Raw genomic sequence first — 23,334 nt, 5'->3', positions numbered from 1 at the left:
ACGTATACGTGCTGAAGTAATTCAAGGCAAGGGCATCTACACTTCCTAATCATTTATAAATTCTATAGCCCTAAGAAAGCATTGTTTAAATATTCTCTTCTGAAACACATTAATAAAACTGGAACCCAACGCAAATTTTTCTCAGATGGAAAACATAAAGACCATTCCACTCAGTCAAAAGCCTTTTCTACATCTAAGGTAATTATCCACACTGGTTGTTTGAGAGCATGACATACATTATCTGTGCCATATTGATTTGATGGGTGATTTTACTTACTGATTGATAACTTTGGGAAGCACACGTTCAAGTCTACTAGCCAATACTTTTTAACTATTTTGTTTCAGAGAAGAAGATTTAAATGTTTACTTAGGGATATAGGAATTAAAATTGAATAGAAAGTGCTTCAGCAAGTCTGCACCCACAGGACATCACTAGTTTCTCACACTGCTCTGGTTTGATCTTGGTCCATTCTTCTTGCAGTCTCTACCGCAGTTCAGTAACTGTAGTGGGTTTCTTAGATGTTACTTTGTCGCCAAGGATTTTCCAGAGATTATCCATGGGGTTTAGATCTGGACTTTGGGCTGGCCATTTCATCGTTTCAATATTCTTAACTTCAAGGAACAGCTCAACCTGTTTTGAAATGTGACAGGAAACATTGTCTTCATAAAAATTGCGGGCTGATTGGGAGACAATTGCAGTGAAGGTGTTGCATGTTGCTGAAGGAGGTTCACATAAACATTTGCATTCACACTGACATGTAGCTGAACAAGAGGTCCAACTCCTGCTGCAGAAAACATCCCCCAAACCATGACACTTCCTCAAAACTTCCTCCCAAATTGAACTGACTTGACTTCTTTACACACTTTGGGTTCAGTCTTTCCCCAGTCCTACACCAAAGATAATGTTTCCCATCCGACACAAATAAATTGCAATTGCTCTCATCACTGAAGTGCACTCTGGACCAGTTCTCCTCTGTCCACACAGCATGTTCCTCAGCAAAGGCATTCCCAATTGAGAGTCTTTGCATAATCCTCTCCTCCATCCTTGTCGTGCGCTTGTTTTATGTGGGTGACAGCCTGTTTGAGGGACTTAAATGAATCTGTGCCCTTGTAAAGTTTCGATATTCTTGAAATCACAGACTTGGAATGCCCAACCTTCTTGCAATTGCTGAGAGGTTCATGCCTTTGTCCTATATCTAAACAATCTGCGGTCGCAGGGTTTCATTCACCTTAGAGGGGCTTGCCATCTTGCAATGTAACTAGGAGAGCTGCAGATAAACAGGGTGTGTCCAACAATTACGTCAATTGTCACCAGGTGCCGGATTAACACCAATAACTGGGAGGGATCTGAAAGTGTTCTCTAATTTTGCACACTGATATTTTTCACAAAATAAAGGTTTTTGTCAAAGTGCCTTGGTTATTTAAAAAACATGCTAGGACAGCAGTGGTATAGCCACAGCTTATATTCTATATAACAATAAAAAATAACTATACTTCAGAATAAATCATGTATAAATACTTTGTTCTCTAGTTGATCGTATTGATCTCCACTGTAGTTGTTAAGTCGTCTGTGAGCCAATGTAAGGTTATCTAGTGACTCTCATTTCATCTCATCTTCAACCGCTTATCCGGGGTCTGATCGCGGGGGTAGCAGCTTTAGCAGGGGACCCCAAACTTCCCTTTCCTGGGCCACATTAACCAGCTCTAACTGGGGGATCCTGAGGCGTTCCCAGGCCAGTGTGGAGATATAATCTCTCCACCTTGTCCTGGGTCTTCCCCAAGCATCCTCCCAGGTGGACCTGCCTGGAACACCTCCCTAGGAAGGCGCCCAGGGGTCATCCTTACTAGATGCCCGAACCCACTACACTGGCTCCTTTCAACGCAAAGGAGCAGCGGCTCTACTCCGAGTTCCTCATGGATGGCTAAACTTCTCACCCTCATGACCCAGCTTTCATGACCATAGATGAGGGTAGAAATGAAGATTGACCGGTAGATCGAGAGCTTTGCCTTCCGCTTCCGCAGATCTCTTTTCGTCACAACGATGCAGTAGAGCGACTGCAACACCGCACCCGCTGCTCTGATTCTCCGGCCAAACTCACGCTCCATCGTCCCCTCACTGGTGAACATGATCCTGAGGTACTTGAACTCCTTCACTTGGGGTAAGGACTCATTCCCTACCTTTTCTTTTCGGCTCAGGCTTATTTTTGAATCAATCATTTTTGAAATGATGTAGTAAGTATTGCACCTGTAAATCTGAATCTTAGGACATATAAAATAACAATAAAGGGGTGGGTTCATTTGAACATATGGCATATAGAGGGAACAGAGGGGAACCTATTTCCTATCTTTGATTTAGAAATATGCAAGCTATGCAATATTTTAAATTGTATTAGATGTTGTCTTACCTTAATTGAACATGCAGCTATGTGATTAAAACTATGATTCCATTGTTCCTCTACAATCTGGATATTTAAATGTTTTTCCCATTATGTGTTATGTGAGAAGTGTCCAACTTTTCATCCTGCAACTGCGTAAAGGATAGACACCAGTCATAGAGTATAGGATGAAAGCATACAAATGGATCTAAGTGTAGAGTCATAGTCTCATAAAGTTGTATGAAATTTCCAACATAGTCTCTTATCTAAGGGTATCTAAAATAGTTGCACCTAGGTAATACAGATTTTGCACCCTGTTGTTTAACTGGGGCAAAGTAATTGTCGATATAAAAATCTGAATCACAGCATTTTTCCAAATTATAACAGCATCATCTAAGGGGGCTGGAGGGAATAAAGGATTCCCATAGATTGGCATCAGGAGAGTTAGGGAGCACATGTTGACAAACCTGTTTAGATGCCTCCAGATACGAGTTGATGCCTATATTATTTCATTACTCTGATATTTATTTTGGGGTATATAGGATAGGTTAATAGCCTCTGGGTCATAGGGAGGCTACATTTTCTCTATCTAATAACAACCCTTTATGAGAGGCTGAAGAAGGGTGAAATTCAGACACACATTTACAGCCCTGTAGTAGCGAGTGAAATTAGGTAGTGCTAATCCTCCCTCAATTGTGGGTTTTCATAGGTATGTTTTTGATGTTTTGTAGAAGTTTGCGAGGATGCTGGCATTTGTGCCAAACTTCCCCAGACTTCCCAAGAAGGCGAACTTGACACGGAGCTCTTGTAAGGCAGACCACAACAAGCATGAAACACATTTAAGGCTTTGTGAAGTACCTTGAACTGTTGTTTAAGGTGACAATGCAGTCCATCTACAAGAGGAGACCCTTCAGTCAAGCAAAGTTATTTGTGAAAAATCTAATATAGAAATATCTCATTGGCTAAAAGACGAATCCTGGTTAAAAAAATAGATCATTGACATTATCAGCTTGAAAGTGAAGTGGTAATAGCTAACAATACAAACAAGTTAAGTGTGACTGTATGAAACATAACTGATAAAACAACATTCATGGAAATATAAATGATTGGTAATTAAGTGATACATCAAACAACGATAAAAATAATCAAAGTCTTGTCTGTTTTCAAAGTTGATGATGGTTGTTTAGGTGCCAAGCTGACTAATCCAACTGCTCTTGGTTTCTATGACTACAGACACAAAGTTCTAATCAATTGATTGCACGGGCTAGTAGTAATGGGGTAATAGGTTCTGACTTCATTTATTAATTAAAAGCTCCATCCACATTATAGCCTCTTGTAAGTGGATAAGTAGTTTGTGGCTTAGTCTCACATTGCTAGACCGTAGCTCTTCACAGCACTTTGTCCTCAACACTGGACTATGATCAGGCTGCATGAGTTTACATTTGGGTATAGGTGGGAATAACACTCAGGCTTGCTTGCATTTCTTTTGACCAATCAGCAAGTGACATTTCTTTGTTATAACTTGTGTGTTGTTAACTTCTACTTGCCCCCTCTTCCACGTCTACATTTAGCGTAGTCTAGTATATTTTATATCTGATTGTTGATGTATGTTGGGAGGGGAAGGAAGGATAAGTGATTGGCTCGAGGGTACCATAGACCAATGAGACTAAAATCAACAAGGAGCTGTGTTCATTCGGCATGGCTGTAGACTGCAATCATTCAGAGGGGTATGCTTCAGGTCAATACACCGCCAATAATTGCATAAAAGGTTTGTGGGTGCATGCATGGGTTTGCAAAACCTGTTGTGAGAGCCATGCAGTGGATTTAACCTAAACAAGTCTGATGAGGCCGGTGCCTACCAAGTGAGAAAATACGTTGACCGGTAGATCGAGAGCTTTGCCTTCCGCTTCCGCAGATCTCTTTTCGTCACAACGATGCGGTAGAGCGACTGCAACACCGCACCCGCTGCTCCAATTCTCCGGCTAAACTCACGCTCCATCGTCCCCTCACTGGTGAACATGATCCTGAGGTACTTGAACTCCTTCACTTGGGGTAAGGACTTATTCCCTACCTTTTCTTTTCGGCTCAGGCTTATTTTTGAATCAATCATTTTTGAAATGATGTAGTAAGTATTGCACCTGTAAATCTGAATCTTAGGACATATAAAATAACAATAAAGGGGTGGGTTCATTTGAACATATGGCATATAGAGGGAACAGAGGGGAACCTATTTCCTATCTTTGATTTAGAAATATGCAAGCTATGCAATATTTTAAATTGTATTAGATGTTGTCTTACCTTAATTGAACATGCAGCTATGTGATTAAAACTATGATTCCATTGTTCCTCTACAATCTGGATATTTAAATGTTTTTCCCATTATGTGTTATGTGAGAAGTGTCCAACTTTTCATCCTGCAACTGCGTAAAGGATAGACACCAGTCATAGAGTATAGGATGAAAGCATACAAATGGATCTAAGTGTAGAGTCATAGTCTCATAAAGTTGTATGAAATTTCCAACATAGTCTCTTATCTAAGGGTATCTAAAATAGTTGCACCTAGGTAATACAGATTTTGCACCCTGTTGTTTAACTGGGGCAAAGTAATTGTCGATATAAAAATCTGAATCACAGCATTTTTCCAAATTATAACAGCATCATCTAAGGGGGCTGGAGGGAATAAAGGATTCCCATAGATTGGCATCAGGAGAGTTAGGGAGCACATGTTGACAAACCTGTTTAGATGCCTCCAGATACGAGTTGATGCCTATATTATTTCATTACTCTGATATTTATTTTGGGGTATATAGGATAGGTTAATAGCCTCTGGGTCATAGGGAGGCTACATTTTCTCTATCTAATAACAACCCTTTACGAGAGGCTGTAGAAGGGTGAAATTCAGACAAAAATTCAGCCGAATGTTTGTCTGAATTTCACCCTGTAGACTGAAGGAGGGTGAAATTCAGACACACATTTACAGCCCTGTAGTAGCGAGTGAAATTAGGTAGTGCTAATCCTCCCTCAATTGTGGGTTTTCATAGGTATGTTTTTGATGTTTTGTAGAAGTTTGCGAGGATGCTGGCATTTGTGCCAAACTTCCCCAGACTTCCCAAGAAGGCGAACTTGACACGGAGCTCTTGTAAGGCAGACCACAACAAGCATGAAACACATTTAAGGCTTTGTGAAGTACCTTGAACTGTTGTTTAAGGGGACAATGCAGTCCATCTACAAGAGGAGACCCTTCAGTCAAGCAAAGGCCCTTTGTGAAAAATCTAATATAGAAATATCTCATTGGCTAAAAGACGAATCCTGGTTAAAAAATAGATCATTGACATTATCAGCTTGAAAGTGAAGTGGTAATAGCTAACAATACAAACAAGTTAAGTGTGACTGTATGAAACATAACTGATAAAACAACATTCATGGAAATATAAATGATTGGTACAACGATAAAAATAATCAAAGTCTTGTCTGTTTTCAAAGTTGATGATGGTTGTTTAGGTGCCAAGCTGACTAATCCAACTGCTCTTGGTTTCTATGACTACAGACACAAAGTTCTAATCAATTGATTGCACGGGCTAGTAGTAATGGGGTAATAGGTTCTGACTTAATTTATTAATTAAAAGCTCCATCCACATTATAGCCTCTTGTAAGTGGATAAGTAGTTTGTGGCTTAGTCTCACATTGCTAGACCGTAGCTCTTCACAGCATTTTGTCCTCAACACTGGACTATGATCAGGTTTGCAAAACCTGTTGTGAGAGCCATGCAGTGGATTTAACCTAAACAAGTCTGATGAGGCCGGTGCCTACCAAGTGAGAAAATAGGTTGATCTTTTCTTCATTAATGTACACACAGCCCCCCAGTTGTAGAATTGTCTTAAAAACAAAAACTGAAATATCACATCGCCATGTTGTCACATCGCCGATGTTCAATTGGTTTTAAGTCAGGGATTCAAGAGTCCATTCAACAGTCCTAAACCACCCCTTGTAATTTTCGCTGTGTGCTTAGTGTCATTGTCTTGTTGGAAGTCAACCTTCGGCCCGGTCTGAGGTCTTGAGCACTCTAGAAAAGGTTTTCTTTAAGGATATTTCTGTGCTTGGCCGCATTCATCTTTCCTTCAATCATCCTGTCCCTGCAACTGAAAAACATCCCCACAACATGAGGCTGCCATCCCCATGCTTCACTGTTGGGATTGTATTGGGCAGGTGATGAGAGGTGCCTGGTTTTCTCCACACATACTGTTTAGAATTAAGGCCAAAAAGTTCAATCTTGCTCCCATCAGTCCAGAGAATCATATTTCTTATAGTCTGGGAGTCCTTTATGTGTATTTTGGCCAACTCTATGCAGGCTTTCATGTGTTGTGCACTGAGGAGAGGCTTCCTTCAGGCCACTCTGCCATAAAGCCCAATTGCTGGAGGGCTGCAGTCTAGAACTTGCTCCCATCTCCTCACTGAATCTCTCTCACCAAGGCTCTTCTCCCCCGTTTGCTCAGTTTGGCCAGACGGCCAGCTCTAGAAGAGTTCTAGTTATCAAAGACTTAGTCCATTTAAGGATTATGGAGGCCACTCTGATCTTAGGAACCTTAATTGCAGCAAAACCTCAGACCTCATGATTCTAAGTTGCTTTGACATGCACTGTCAGAGCTGTAAGGTTTTATATAGACAGGTGTGTGCCTTTCCTAACCGGGTCCAATCAAATTAGTTAAACACCGCTACAATCCAATGAAGGTGATCAGAAGAAATGGACAGCATCTGAGTTAAATACAGTATATGAGTGTCATAGCGAAGGGTCTGAGCACTTATGGCCATGTTATATTTCCGTTTTAGTTTTCTCATAAATTTGCAAAAAATTCAAACAATTCACAGTGGGGTGCTGTGTGTCTATAATAATGCAAAAAAAGTAAATTTAAATGATTTTAGCAAATGGCTCCAAATTAGCAAAGAGTGAGACATTTAAGGGGGTCGGAATACTTTCTGAACCCACTGTATGTCTGCTAGATTTTGTAATATAAAAAACACTCCCAATAATGTTAAGATTTTCAATTCATTGTGCTGCCATTGCCGAAATAAAAGAAATATGATAAGCCTTTTTAAACAAAATACAGTATACACATTATTTTTACATTTACATATACTGGTATTACAGTTATTATTCTTATCATCACATGATGTATAACCTACTAGAGAAGGACCTCAGGCAATGACCTTTTGGGGATTATGAGTGACCCATAAAGCCAACAGGCTTTAGCTTTTCACCTCCAGTATTTACCATGCAAACAACACACAAACCTTTACATAAACCATCACCTTTTTTGTTGCTTTAGTGTTAGAACGTTCTATCTAGTATAAAATATAAATTACATCCTATTATTATCATTATTCTACAATACTAGTGCAACTTTAGCATGGCTTCACCAAACACATTGACCTGCGCTCTAAAATCCTATTAAGATGTTGTTAGTTGAATCCAGCCTAAATGGATAGCGAGTTAATCAAGTTATATGTTTAATTCAGTCTTCCTGGGTTAGGCCAACATAAGGTAGCGTAAAGGTTGATGTATAGACAGGAAATTTTGTTCATCACTAGAAATGTACCCCTGGAGTGCAGGTTTTTCATGTTGAAATGGGTGAATAAATCTGCAGTAAAAATGCACTGCATACTTAAACACTAGAATTCTGTCTCTCAAATGTTAAATGACCTTTGTCATCCTGTTACGTCCATTGTTCCAAATGATGAAACACATAACTAGAAAAAACAACATCTGCTCTGTTGGGTAACAAGTGATTATATGCTGACGGATAATTCTCATCCTCTTTGCTTTTATTCATGATCTTCTTGATCTTCTTGATCTTCTTGATCTTCTTGGTCACCCCTTGGGGCTATATAACCATAGCTGCAGTAACAGATTATTGGCTACATCGACATTGCTCCAAGCTCATTCTTCTCTGCAAATCCAATTCCTAACTCGCAAAGATGGAGAATGGCACGGAGGGCAAAAACTTCTACATCCCAATGAACAACAGGACAGGGCTTGTGAGGAGTCCTTTTGAATATACACAATATTATTTGGCAGATCCATGGCAATTCAAACTACTGGCTCTCTACATGTTCTTCCTGATGTGCACTGGATTCCCCATTAATTTTCTGACACTGTTGGTCACAGCTCAAAACAAGAAGCTCCGGCAACCTCTCAACTTCATCCTGGTCAACTTGGCTGTGGCTGGGCTTATCATGGTCACCTTTGGATTTACAGTCACTTTTTATACTTCCCTCATGGGCTATTTCTCTTTGGGTACCATTGGCTGTGCTATTGAAGGATTCATGGCTACACTTGGAGGTAAATTTGAAGAAAACTGATGTTAATTTGCTGTCATGGATAGATGAATATAGTTTTGTCAGATGTTTTAAACCAAGGCTGTATGACTGAGGTCTAATCTGGTACAATCATTGGCATGATATGTTCTCTTTTTTAAATCAACAGGTCAAGTGGCTCTGTGGTCTCTTGTGGTTCTAGCTATTGAGAGATACATTGTGGTCTGCAAACCCATGGGTAGTTTCAAATTTACAGCCACTCATGCTGCAATAGGTTGTTCATTCACCTGGATCATGGCTGCCTCCTGTGCTGTCCCTCCTCTCGTTGGCTGGTCAAGGTAATTCAACATTGATCACATGCCTAGCGGTAGCAGAATGGACAATAGACAAGTTTTTTATTGGAGTGCTTACCACACTCTTTTTTTTCATCTTGTTAATTCTTCCCATTTGATCTAATATTATACTTAACAACCTAATTACTCAAATTTTGGGTTGTGGTGATGTTTCTAGAAAAGGTTAGGTAGGGACACAAACAGTCACACAGGTAAGCAGACACCCAATCCAGCCATGTTATCTTCACCACTGAATTAGAAATCAGACAAATTGCCTGTTCAAAGCAACCAATAGATTTCTCTGGTTCAAATTTGACAAAACATACTATCAAGTTGTGCAGATAAACAACTGCCCTCAACATCAGATCATTATAACATAGCTTGGGTGTTTCAAAATGTTTATGATGATGCATTTAAATTGGAAGTTTTTTTTACAACCATCTGGTTGCTGGACTTAAACAATCAAGTTAGTAAGTAAAAAATGATCATGATAAAAAAGAATCATGACCAAAAATAGAAGGGCATTCAGAGGGCGTATACCTCTACCAAAGTCATGCTCTACGTTGCAGTCTTAACAAAAATTAAAAATAATTGGTGCGCCTGCCCCATTTTTTTGTGCCTCTTCCAATGTACAATGCTTTCTTACTTGGCCAATGCTACACCCTTCTTACAAGTTTCATGAAAATTGGGCCAATAGTGTTTCCATCATCCTGCTGTCAAATAGAAAAACAAACATACAAACCCAATAAAAACCTAACCTCCTTGCATAGCATTCAAACAAATTTGACGATTTTTCCTACTTTTTTGAATTCTCATGAGAATAAACAGCCATACTGTACCAGAGGAAATTGCTTTCCTTACTGATCCAGTCTAGTCACTGACATCATATAAATGTGTTTTACTTTTTTAGCTTTAAACAATGTATGCATCAAAACCTTTCTATTGACGATCCATCTATTATATTCATGATATTTCAATAATTTCCATTAGTTCCAGTCAGGATTCTTACAAATAAACCATTACATATTGACACACATGGTACTTTTGGTGCCACTACCATTATGCTTTGAATTATTGGATGCTCATACAAAATCTTTCATAAAGTCCTAATATTTTCACTGTACAATGGCCTTTAACATGAAACTTTGCATATTACAGTCACGCTTGAAACTGCTGTAGTTGATTTCACATCTTGTCCTGTTTTTTTTCTCAAAAGTTAGTCACAGCAAGGTTTTAACGTATAATATCAACATTATATATGATGCATCCCACATTGTATATCTTGTATACGCAGGTACATTCCTGAGGGTATTCAGGTTTCCTGTGGACCTGACTACTACACCATGGCCCCAGGCTACAACAACGATTCATTTGTCATGTACATGTTCAGCTGCCACTTCTGTGTTCCTGTCTTCACCATCTTCTTCACTTATGGAAACTTAGTGTGCACAGTGAAGGCGGTAAGAGACTTTTTTCTTACACTGCATTAATCAACGTATTCTCATCAACAGATTTGTAGGTTATCGTAAGCAAAGTAATTCATATAAAATCTTATGTAATATGACGTTCTATTTCATGTCAGAGTACATGACCGGAAGTGGATAGCTACAGTTATGTTTCATTACATTTAGGAAACAAAGAGTGACAGTCAGGGTAAGGCATTGAAAGTACTTAGTTAGGATTAGAAAAAAAAAAGTGGTTTGGCATAGTACTACCAGGACATGAGAAATGCTCCCATGGTGTAAAGTCCTGTCTTTTGAGGCCAGTCCGCCACCCTGATCTGCCTCTCTACCTGGAGATCAGCAGTCTGAAACTATGCCACCTCATTTTAATATATGTAAGACACACATTATTATGCATTACTTTTTGTAAGATATAATAGGAACCGGGAGTAAGACAGTCTGAACCTTTCAATATTACATTGTATTGAATAACTGATTTTAACCTATTTTCAGGCTGCAGCCCAGCAGCAGGACTCAGAATCCACTCAGAAGGCTGAGAGGGAAGTGACACGCATGTGCATCTTGATGGTGATGGGCTTCCTTGTGGCCTGGACTCCATATGCTAGCTTTGCAGCATGGATCTTCTTCAACAAGGGAGCAGCGTTCTCAGCTACAGCCATGGCAATTCCTGCCTTCTTCTCAAAGAGCTCAGCATTGTTTAATCCAATTATCTACGTGTTGATGAACAAACAAGTGGGTTAATATATTGTGTGAACTCTGAATGAGCCACAAAGCCAAACAGTTTTAGCGTTCTTCCCTTCAGCATTTACCCATTTTATGCCAAAGACTGTTGGTTACTTTGCTGTATGAGCAGCCTGTCTCCACTTCCCTCTTAGCAGACATGAAATACAGTACATTTTTATCTATACCCGGTATACACCATTATCCATGTGTTGATGAAAAGACTGGTCAGTTTATGCTGTATGAACTCTCATTACAGAAACAAAGGCTGATAAATCACCCTTGTTAAAGGGCTTAATAAGATGAAACAAATTACCTTATTTATTAATACGTCATTATTGAAAACAGCCTTTGGGTTACCAGGTTGCAAAACAAGTAATGGCTTTTGAGTTTTTGAAATGGAAGTAATAACTAAAGGAAAATTAGCCACCACATCCACAGTAATGTTGGGTAAATACATACCTGTAGCAATACAGGACAACATCTGGTCTGCAGTTAATAAACTGTCTCGCTTTGTAATTATTTGTAAATTGGTTATAAACTATTACTTAAACTGTAAATTCCAGCTTATATTATGGCTTATAACGTTGTGATGCCCAGTAAAACCCTACAGCGATACCCAATTCATGTTTGACAATGACTAGGACTAGTCTGAATATCTGGTTTTAACATTCACAACTGACCACACATCTGATACAAAACCTGTGACAGCAACACTTTATTTCAAGCGTTATTTAATTGTGTTATAAAAAATGGTAGAGTAAATGTAAGCAGGTACAGTTCACATCTTAATTAATGTATGTCTTCTTCTGTGGGTACTCAGGAGTTGAGGCTGCTGTATAAACACAATGACTGACTAGTGATTAGTGTTCATATATTATTTGATTTGAAATTTAGAAACAAATGGTCTAATATCTTACCTCTGTCTCCTTTTCAGTTCCGTAACTGCATGCTCTCTACAGTTGGAATGGGCGGTATGGTTGAAGATGAGACTTCAGTATCAGCCAGCAAGACAGAAGTGTCCTCTGTCTCTTAAGATCAAGACCTTCACGACTCTGGACTTCCTACTTGCTGATTTCTTCCTGACTGTGAATGGCTCCTTTGGCAATGATCAAATCGATAGAAGTGGATAATTTTTCTGCAACAAATTGACATTTATATCAGAATAAATGCCTTTATCTGAATGTGAATGTTAGCAATCTGCTTGGATCTGTGTGATCAGACTCCAACATCATATCTCATCTGAATAAGGATCAAACAAAAAACCTCTTCAAAACACAGCCTCAAGTGTTTTTGTATCGATGTTGATGGTATGTTTGGGTGAACAAGTGGGTGATAATCATCTTTTTATATGTATGAGATGGAGAGGTTAGCATAGCTGTTGGACTCTGTGATAATATTCTGTATATATTTTATAAACACAAAAGAGTAGAAAGAAATCTATTAAATGCATCGATGAAAAGACCTCTTGGTTGTTGTTATTGTTGTTTGTTTTCTGTGTTTTACATTTAAACTATTTAAATAGCACCTGCTTTTACCTGCTAAGTATTACTATAATAAGTAGAAGGTAAAAGGAGACATTCTGTTCTGCACAAGTTCTCCTAATAAACAGTAGATAGCCCAGTAAGTACAATAACTCCAAGCAGGAGGACATATCAGTGATGAATATGCAGTGCTGACTTTGAGTGATGTAATGCCATTTCAGAAAAAAACGTCTTTATTAACACTGAGGAGTAATATGGCGCACAATACCTGAATGCTATGATGTCATGATAACAATATCCTGTAGAGATTAAGTAGATTTTTTGGAAAATCAATTGAGAATTTGTCAATGCATCCATTTACCAGACAAAAAAGTCTATTTTAGGCTGATCCAGATAATCATAGACCTTAAAAATATGTACCTCATCACATCAATACAAAAATCACAATTCAAATGTCATATTGCCATAAAGCTGTCCCTATATGGATTTAAATATTGACTATATGCAGACTATTAACATAATGTAAAACAGTCTGGCAAAACACAACAGTTTAAAAATGTATAGCCCTGCACATTTGACATACGTATATAATTCATTTTTGCCTTCTTTATGAGCCCCAGACCATAAGATTTGACCATTACATGCATTTATGCAAACGATTCAATACGCCCCAAATGTGTATCCATTAACCCCTGTGGTCGTGGTAAAACATTAGGAGAACATTTTTCATTAGCTTGTGCTTTAGGTTCACAATGATGTAACGTCATTAAGAGTTATTGACAGTTCTTTCAGAGTGAGACAGTGTGCGCCTTTCTATATTAGATTATATTGAATAACTGATTTTGGCTTATTTTGAGGCTGCAGCCCAGCAGCCACTCAGAAGGCTGAAGGGGAAGTGACACGCATGTGTTTCCTGATGGTGTTGGGCTTCCTTGTGGCCTGGACTCCATATGCTACCTTTGCTGGATGGATCTTCTTCAACAAAGGAGCAGAGTTAAATGCTACTGCCATGGTGATTCTTGCCTTCCTCTCAAAGAGCTCAGCATTGTTTAATCCAATTATCTACGTGTTGATGAACAAACAGTTGTGTTAATATATTTGTGTGAACTCTGAATGACCCACAAAGCCAACCAGCTTTAGCGTTATTCCCTTCAGCATTTACCTATGCCAATGACTGTTATATAGTCTAAATAACTAAAGGGAATTTAACCACCACATCCACAGTAATGCTGTGTAAATACATACCTGTAGCAATACAGGACAAAATCTAGTGTGCAGTTAATAATCGGTCTCACTATGTTATTATTTGTAAATTAATTATTGACCATTACTTAAGCTGTAAATTCCAGCTTATATTACGGCTTATAAAGTTTGACTTGTGATACCCAACAACTCATGATGGACTAGTCTGAATATCTGTTGTAATGTAATGTAGGTTAAATACATACATGTAGCAATAAAGGACAACATACTTCTAGTCTGCAGTTAATACACAGTCTCACTTATTGAAATTATTTTTCAAGTTTATTTATTTTGTTTTATAAATGGTTTATAACACAATATAGAGTACATGTAAACAGATATACTTTAAGTGTTAATTCATGCATGTCTTCTTCTGTGGGTACTCAGGAGTTGAGTCTGCTGTATAAACACAATGACTGACTAGTGATTAGTGTTCATATATTATTTGATTTGAAATTTAGAAACAAATGGTCTAATATCTTACCTGCGTCTCCTTTTCAGTTCCGTAACTGCATGCTCTCTACAGCTGGAATGGGCGGTATGGTCGAAGATGAGACTTCAGTATCAACCAGCAAGACAGAAGTGTCCTCTGTCTCTTAAGATCAAGAACTTCACGACTCTGGACTTCATCCTTGCTGATTTCTTCCTGACTGTGAATGGCTGTTTTGACAATGATCAAATCGATATAAGTGGGTTTTTTTCTGCACAAATTGACATTTATATCACAATACATGCCTTTATCTGAATATGAATGTTATTAATTTGTTTGAATCTGTGTGATAACAGTCAGACTCCAACATCAGACTCTATCATTAAAAAAAGAAACATCTCAAAACACAGCCTGAAGTGTTGTTGTAATGATGTTGATGGTATGTTGGGGTGAATGAGTGTGTGCCAATCATCTTTGTGTATTTATGCCATGGAAAGGTTAGTATATCTGTTGGCCCTTGTCATTATTTATGTATATATTTTATAAACACAAAAGTATAGAAATAAATCTATTAAATGCATCCCTGAAAAGACCTATTTTCAAAATATAGTCCTTTTGAGCAATTGTTAATGCATCAGTTTACCAGACAAAGCATGTATGTGTATGTATATGTATGTATATGTACCTCATCACATCAATACAAAAAGTAAAGAGTATTTGCTGACTATTTGCATCATGGAAAATAGTCATAGACAGTTGACAAAACACGGCAGTTAAAAAATGTATAGCACAATTATTCTTTGCCATATTTATGACCCCTAGGCCATAAGATTTGACCAATACATGCATTTATGCAAACATTTCAATAAGCCCCAAATGTGTTTGCATTAACCCGTGTCCATTGTAAAACATTAGGGAAACATTTTTGTTCACAAAGACGTAATGACATTAAGAGTTAATGACAGTTCTTTCTGCAATCAGCACTATTGGTGTGATGTGGGTGCGTTTGCCCATGTTAAACCTATGATTTACCACACTGAAACAGTAGTTGAAGATTATTTGATTAAGTTGAGAACACTTCACCAAGACAACATTGTTACAATAGTCAAGACCAGTTTTAGTTCACAACCGATTGAAGACTAAGTTTTTTGATAGCAAATGCTGAGCCTCTTACAGGGGAGGGAAGAAAGACAAAACCTATATGAGGAGATTTAAGATATAAGGAGAAAGGGGCACTACCAAGATTAATTTCCCATTACATTGAAGACCTGCCTCTCATTTAATTCAAACATGTTGATGTTTCAGCACCACTCGGAAGGATTCTGCAGATTAATACAGACATTGAACTTCTGAAGTCTTCACTTAAGTCACAGCCGACTGTATGTGGAAAACTTCTGGAGCTTTCCGACTCCCTTAACCAGCGTTGTGGTGGGAAATCCCAACGTTACTGGTGGTAAATACTCCTCCAAAGCAGGCCATCTGCATACACCTACTCCTCTGTGGTCTGCTGAAGAGGGCCCAACAGGCAACGAGCCTGATCCAGTCTTGGATCAGCCTGGCTAAGGCGGCAATGGTGGTCCAGCCAGGGGGATCTTCCTCCTACTGCCCGTAAAAGCCGGGTGAGGAGTGGTCGACAACAGGTGAATCCCTGGGCTTGTCCTCTCCTCGATGGAGGGAAATAGCCCTAGCGGAAGACTGAGATTTGTGTTGAGGGACAGACCCAAACAAAAGTAGCTATTTTTTGGAAAATGAAATACTGAAATATGCCCCTATGGTTAAAGTTGTGCGTCTTAACGTGGACTGGGCCATTGGTCTAGAATTGAATTACAAGGAAAATGTTTTTATTATGAGGGCTAAAACTGCTCTTCCATGTAACAAGGAGGGAGTAACAGATGCAGGGGACATAGACCTCTGGAGGCAGCATTATGTAGCTTTGCTGCTCATACAGCTTCACCTAAGCAAGAGGGTATCTGGTTCCAATCCGGGCTGGCGCCCTTCTGTGTAGAGTTTGCATGTTCTCCCCGTGTCTGCATGGGTTTTCTCTGGGTTCTCCTGCTTCCTCCCACCGTCCAAAGACATGCACATGCTAGGTTAATTACTTTCTCTATATTGCCCTTAGGTATGAATGTCCAATGTCAGCTGTGATCAGCTCCAGAAACTTCCACCACTGTTCTGTTGATGTCAAGGTAAACCTGTTTAAAGTCATCTCTAAATACAGCTCCTCTCTGGGTGAAGAACACAAAGGAAAGCTTGCGTAAGTTGAATGTGGCTTACAAAGACTGTCTTGGGGTTCTCCTGAAGAAATGAAGGAGAGCAATAGCCAGTGACCTTTTTATGTAAACTGGGACTAACCACCTTCATGGCCCTGTTGAGAAACTTCACCTTTAAGTTCATGAGCAGGCTGGACCACTCTACAAATGAGATAATTGTTCTGATAACAGATACAGGTCGTAGCTCCACCAAATACACTTCTGAGATCTGGGAACAGTGACATGAGTGCCTATTTTAGTCTTCCTTTTTCTTTCCTTTTTAGTTTATATGTAATGTATTGTATGTAATGAAGAGTCTTCCTTTTGGGCCTTGAGCCTGTATTAAAGTGTATTATTATTATTGGGTTAGTAGGCATAAGGAGACGTATAGGCCCAATAGGTAAAAAAGCATAGGACCAAACTTTTAGAAAAAAGTGTTTAAAATTAAAAGAGCAATAAATTGGTGTAATACAAATGTTGGTACAATGAGCTGACTTTGCTTATTGTTTTATTATTATTTTATTTTATTTTTATTTTTATATTATTTTTATTATTTTTGCTAAAAATGTACCAAGGGGGAGTAGCACTCGAATTTCGTTGTATGCAAATGCAATGACAATAAAGGCTATTCTATTCTATTGATCGCCTTTACTGTATCTTAAGTAATTGTGTTAAGCTGTGTGACATTCATTCACAGTTTGCTCTCCTCCTGCTTTTGTGTCGGTTAGGTTTTGGATAATAGCAATAAAAGTAAATGGTCATAAGAGCTCCCACAGTCCTGACACATAAGTCATGTGGGCTGGATAGGGTCATTGCTAAGAACAGAAGACGTTGGGGGCTTAGCTCAGACCTCTGTAGGTTTTTTTTTCCTGCGGCTGCCTATTCATATCCACAGTACATGTCTTTATCATTGTAAAATGTTTATCTCCAAAACAATTTACTCTCCACATAAAATATAAATTATGATTAAGAATATGAGTAGTTGTTTGAAAATTGTATTTGCATTGAGGATTTAGTTCCTTCACAGCTGCTATTATTAAATATTTACTGGAGTTGCACAATTACTCATGTAGTGTACTTTAGTATTTCCATATGAACTTTATACTTGTACTACACTATACCTCAAAGGTAAATATTGCACCTTTAACTCACCTACATTTATCTGAGAGTGTTACTTTCTTTACAGGTTAAATTATTAATACAAAATATAATCTAATAAAACTTAGAAACTTAATTTATCCGCTGTTATAACTTCACTCAGTGCTGCACGCCTTCACTGTACACACCAAGTTAGAAGATGTGTAGAAGATGGTGTATGAGCATCAAATAATTCAAAACTTAATGGCAATTGCACCAAAAGTACCATGTGCCTAACTATGTAATGGTTAATTGGTAAGAATCCTGACTGAAACTATGGGAAATTAATGAAATCTCATGAATATAATGGATGGAATGTCATTATCCAGATTTTGATAGAGGCATCGTGTGCAGCAAGCAGGCGGAGAGCGTGTTTTCCTGAGGATTACAGCAAGGACTTATGCTCAATCCTCCTGTAATCCACTTTTTTAAAAGTATAAAACTCGACTCAAGATGAGCTGCAGACAGGTTCGATACTGCATTGGGCAAACGGCACACAGTCGGTCCACACAGTCAAAAAAGATGGAGAACGGCACAGAAGGAAAGAACTTCTACATCCCCATGAACAACAGGACGGGGCTTGTGAGGAGTCCTTTTGAGTATCCACAGTACTACCTGGGAGCACAATGGCAATACTACCTAACGGCTTTCTACATGTTCTTTCTGATCTGCACCGGCTTTCCAATCAACTTCCTGACACTGTTGGTCACAGCTCAGAACAAGAAGCTCAGGCAACCTCTCAACTTCATCCTGGTCAACCTGGCTGTGGCTGGACTGATCATGTGTCTCTTTGGGTTCACCATCACCTTTATAACTGCTTTAAACGGCTACTTTGTTTTCGGACCATTGGGTTGTGCCATTGAGGGATTCATGGCTACTCTGGGAGGTATGGTAGAGGATTTTTTGTAACATTGCTTTTCTATATTATTGCTGCTTTCTATATTTTAATGCCTGAACTATCCACTGCAAAGCTCTCTGATGCATGCAACAACAAAAAAGCAACAACAACTATCACCAGATAATTTGTTTTTCTTCCCTAATTGACTTACAGGTCAAGTTGCGCTGTGGTCTCTGGTCGTCCTAGCTGTTGAGAGATACATTGTTGTCTGCAAACCCATGGGAAGCTTCAAATTCACTGGAACTCATGCAGCAGTTGGAGTTGCTTTCACATGGGTCATGGCTTTAACTTGTGCCGCCCCTCCATTGGTTGGCTGGTCCAGGTAAATACATATGTCAAACATCTGTCAGATGTTATTTTTATTTATCAGATTTATTAAAGAAACAAAAATGTTGCTGCTTGAATGAAACTCCATATGCATGCCATCAAGTGCATGTTGTCCTGTAAAGTTACATGGGCAGGGTGAATTTGTGCTGAATTCTGAAACACAGTAAACACTGTGTGAAGATATCTTGCTTCCAACGTGCACTTGAGTACAAGTTTATGTGTGTAAATCTGAACATGAAAGGATCTTAATAGACCTAATTGATTTAACAATATGGACTGGTTATCTCTACTGTCTCGCTTTGTCTCACACAGGTACATTCCTGAGGGTCTGCAGTGCTCTTGTGGACCTGACTACTACACTACGGCCCCAGGCTACAACAATGAATCATACGTCCTCTACATGTTTTTCTGCCACTTCTGTGTCCCAGTTTTCCTCATCTTCTTCACTTATGGCAGCCTTGTGCTGACAGTCAAAGCTGTAAGTCTAAATTTCTTAACTGTAATATTTAAATACTTGTCTTTGAGGGGAGGCATGGCATCTTGAGTTTCAACTCCCCTTGAACATCAATCAATCAATCAATCAATCAATCAATCAATCAATCAATCAATCAATCAATCAATCAATCAATCAATCAATCAATCAATCAATCAATCAATCAACCAATCAATCAATCAATCAATCAATCAATCAATCAATCAATCAACCAATCAATCAATCAATCAATCAATCAATCAATCAATCAATCGACCAATCAATCTATCTATCTATCTTTCTATCCATCTATCAATCAATCAATCAATCAATCAGTCAATCTATCTATCTATCAATCAACCAATCAACCAATCAATCAATCAACCACAGGAAGACATAATTCCAATTAAATGTACTCCTCTTGGCTCATTCAATTTATGAGTAGTTATATACTTTCTATTCTAAAATGTGTCTTTGACTTTGCGGAAAAGCTCTATAGAAGTCAGATTTATTAATATTACTGTTTCATAATATCATTTAATTCATACACTGATACATTTGGGATGTACACACAATTTTGAAAGTAGTGTTGATGCCACCTTTGTAATAATTTCCTAACTTCTCTTCTGTTCAACACATTTCAGGCTGCAGCCCAGCAGCAGGACTCAGAATCCACTCAGAAGGCTGAGAGGGAAGTGACACGCATGTGCTTCCTGATGGTATTGGGCTTCCTTGTGGCCTGGACTCCATATGCTAGCTTTGCTGCATGGATCTTCTTCAACAAAGGAGCAGCCTTTACAGCTACAGCCATGGCAATTCCTGCCTTCTTCTCAAAGAGCTCAGCACTGTTCAATCCCATTATCTACGTGTTGTTCAACAAACAGGTCAGTTGTTTTACTTTTCTGTATGAAATACCACTTCAAATACTAACTTTCCTCAGATGAGACGGACTAAAGGCTGATTCGTCATCCTTTATGAAGGGTTCATAACTTAAACAAAGTACTTTATTAACAGTTAATAAAGTGTTTACTAAAGCTTTATAGATAAGGTATAAGCCATTTAAGAAAACTTTTGGGTAACCAGCTTGTGGTTTTGGTTGAAAATCTTCTTTGAGACACAAGTCATTTCAAAAAGAAAATTAACAACCAGGTTCCAATTGTGAAGGGCAAATACATAACTGTAATAATGAAGAGCAATAAACATCTAGTCTACAGTTAATGAAAAGTATCAGCTAAAACCCGGAAACTCATCTGCAGTTATAAATCTTAATAGTAATGCATTATGTGTTCTTACTGGAAGTCGATCACCAGCTACCACCAGCCACCACCTTGCAACACAAATGATTATGACTATTGCATTTGTTCATTTATTATTAACCATTACTTAAGCTTTCAGATCCAGCTTATATATTCCTTATAAAGTGTGATTAATAAAATAGTGATGATTGACAATGACTAAGAGTTTAGTCTGAATATCGTATTTTAAACAAGCCCCAACCACAGCAATTTCCTGGTTGATCCAATACAGAAGTGCCAAAAATTGCAGTTCTCTGAGTGTCCACTAAGGGCAGGTTTCACAATGAGAAATTCTCATGGACCCCATTTTTACTGCATAATTACAATAATTCAAGGCCTGAAAAGAAAGAAGAGAAAACCATGTCCATGACAACACTCAGGGGGTTGAATGGTTTTGTTCCACGTTAGTTTTTTTCTGCATTGGAGAATGTATGTATAATTAGGGGCGCTGCCTCTTAAGTGACGAGTGCCGCTTGCCCTCACATCGCCTCGGTGTACGTCTGCCAGATTGACGTACCTCCCTCTGTAAAACAATCAATGCCTTTTTTTGGAGGTGGAAATGAGGCGGAGTCAAAGTCTGACAAGACTCCCATAGGCGAGTACGATTGGATCAAGTTGAGAGAACGGACCTCAACGTAAAGGCTATGTCCATTTCTTTATACAGTCTGGGATTTTAACTCATTGTTCACACATTGACACACAACTGACCACACTTCTGATACAAAGCCTGTGACAGCAACACTTTTTACGTAAGAGTCATTTAAAGCAGTTGTACTCTGTTGTTAATTAAGTTTTAATTAATGTAGTTGTCTCCTTCTGTGGGCACTTATAGATTGAGTCTGAATCTATAAATTGAGTCTGAATCTATAAACAGATAATGAATGACAGTATATGAAAACACAGGTGTAATGACAAATGATGCTCACAAATTGCTGGCAAATACTGTACATTAGTAAACGCTTAAAATGTCCCTATACCTGCCTACAAATACATTATTGTGGTTTATAAAGAATCCATTAAAGGGTTTGTATAGTGGTTATAAATGCTAAATATTAAGACTTAAGTGTTTATTACCAGAATCTTTGTTCAGTCTGAAAATACCAAAAGAGGCAAACTTGTCAGATAAGTGTTCATTCCTTCGAGATTTAGAAACAAATGGTCTAATATCTTACCTCTCTCCTTTTCAGTTCCGTAACTGCATGCTCTCTACAGTTGGAATGGGCGGTATGGTTGAAGATGAGACTTCAGTATCAGCCAGCAAGACAGAAGTGTCCTCTGTCTCTTAAGATCAAGAACTTCACGACTCTGGACTTCCTACTTGCTGATTTCTTCCTGACTGTGAATGGCTGTTTTGAAATTGAACAAATGGATAGAAGTGGACTCTTTTTTCTGCAACAAATGGACTTTAATCTCAGAATACATACCTTTATTTCAATGTGCAGGTCCTTGATTTGTTTGTACGGCAGGACTCCAACATCCTATCTCATCGGACAAAGGATCAAGTAAAAAACATCTCTAAAACACAGCCTCAGGTGTTGTTGTAACGATGTTGATGGTGTGTTTGGGTGAATCAGTGGGTGAGAATCCTCTTTGTATATTTATGAGATGGAGAGGTTAACATATCTGTTGACCTCTGTCATAATATTCTGTATATATTTTATAAACACAAAAGTGTAGAAAGAAATCTATTAAATGCATCCATGAAAATACAACTCAGTTGTTGTTGTTGTTGTTTCTTTTCTTTTTATATCTAAACTGTTTGTTAATTAGTTCCTGTTTTAACTTGTACATATTAATGTTGCATTGATTTTTTTTCTAATAAGTAGAAGGTAAAAGGAGACATCCTGTGCTGCACAAGTTCTCCTAATAAACAATAGATGGACCAACACGTTTAACAATAAGCAGGAGGACTTGTCAGTGATGAATATGCAGCACATGTGCAACAAAAAATATGTCTTCAAGAGTAAAATGGCACATAAAATTTGTCATTGTATGACATGACAATATACTGTATATGATGATAAAGCATATTTTCTGGAAAATATATAATATGCCCCAAATGTGTATGTATGCAATTCTGTGTCAGTGGTAAAACTGTACAGCATGGGGTTAATAGGCAAAATCATCAGTGATCTCTTGATGGCCACAGACTCTAGATTGTTATCACTACTCATCCTCTGGGCAGAATTTGATATCATTTCACATGACTCTCTTAGATTGGATTAAGTGGGCTTCAGGATGTTTATGAATGTTTACATGGCCACCTGGAAAGTGTGCAGTGTCTGAAGAAAATTGTCAAACTGACTTGACACCACCCCTACTTTGTATAGATCTTACTAAACAGGTGAGGTGCCCCTACCTCCAGGTAAGTAGCAATTTACAACATTTGAGTAAATTAAATACAAGATTACGAATGTTATACCTTCTGATGTTTACCCGAGACTAAACACTGAGCTTTTAGTAAAATGATTAAAATACAAACTTGTTAACATTTTCTTAGATCAAGGAATACAACACAGTATGGTTTCATTAACACACCAGGGCACCAATAGTGAAACCTTCAAATATAAATGTGTATTCACTTCCATTTATCATGAA

General features: G+C 38.3%; 2 protein-coding genes across 2 annotated transcripts; both read left to right on the top strand.

The window, feature by feature from the left end:
• Nucleotides 1-8,348: 8,348 nt before the first annotated feature.
• On the top strand, nucleotides 8,349-12,238 carry LOC310965441 (green-sensitive opsin; the record flags this gene model as incomplete). The annotated part of the gene is made up of 5 exons (XM_083939042.1): nucleotides 8,349-8,712; nucleotides 8,857-9,025; nucleotides 10,314-10,479; nucleotides 10,975-11,214; nucleotides 12,140-12,238. The coding sequence occupies 5 exons, from the start codon at nucleotides 8,349-8,351 to the stop codon at nucleotides 12,236-12,238; spliced, it is 1,038 nt and encodes a 345-aa protein (XP_083795168.1).
• A 6,028-nt stretch (nucleotides 12,239-18,266) lies between these two features.
• LOC310965442 (green-sensitive opsin-like) lies at nucleotides 18,267-22,022 on the top strand (the record flags this gene model as incomplete). Its single annotated transcript, XM_083939043.1, has 5 exons — nucleotides 18,267-18,630; nucleotides 18,796-18,964; nucleotides 19,282-19,447; nucleotides 20,086-20,325; nucleotides 21,924-22,022. 5 exons carry the CDS (start codon nucleotides 18,267-18,269, stop codon nucleotides 22,020-22,022), a joined length of 1,038 nt encoding a protein of 345 aa, XP_083795169.1.
• Between the last annotated feature and the right edge of the window lie 1,312 nt (nucleotides 22,023-23,334).

This window comes from Echiichthys vipera (genome assembly GCF_963691815.1).
Source record: "Echiichthys vipera genome assembly, chromosome: X".
Taxonomy (NCBI): Eukaryota; Metazoa; Chordata; class Actinopteri; order Perciformes; family Trachinidae; genus Echiichthys; species Echiichthys vipera.
Note: the sequence above shows the minus strand (reverse complement) of the source record. Positions and strands in the feature narration are given on the sequence as shown.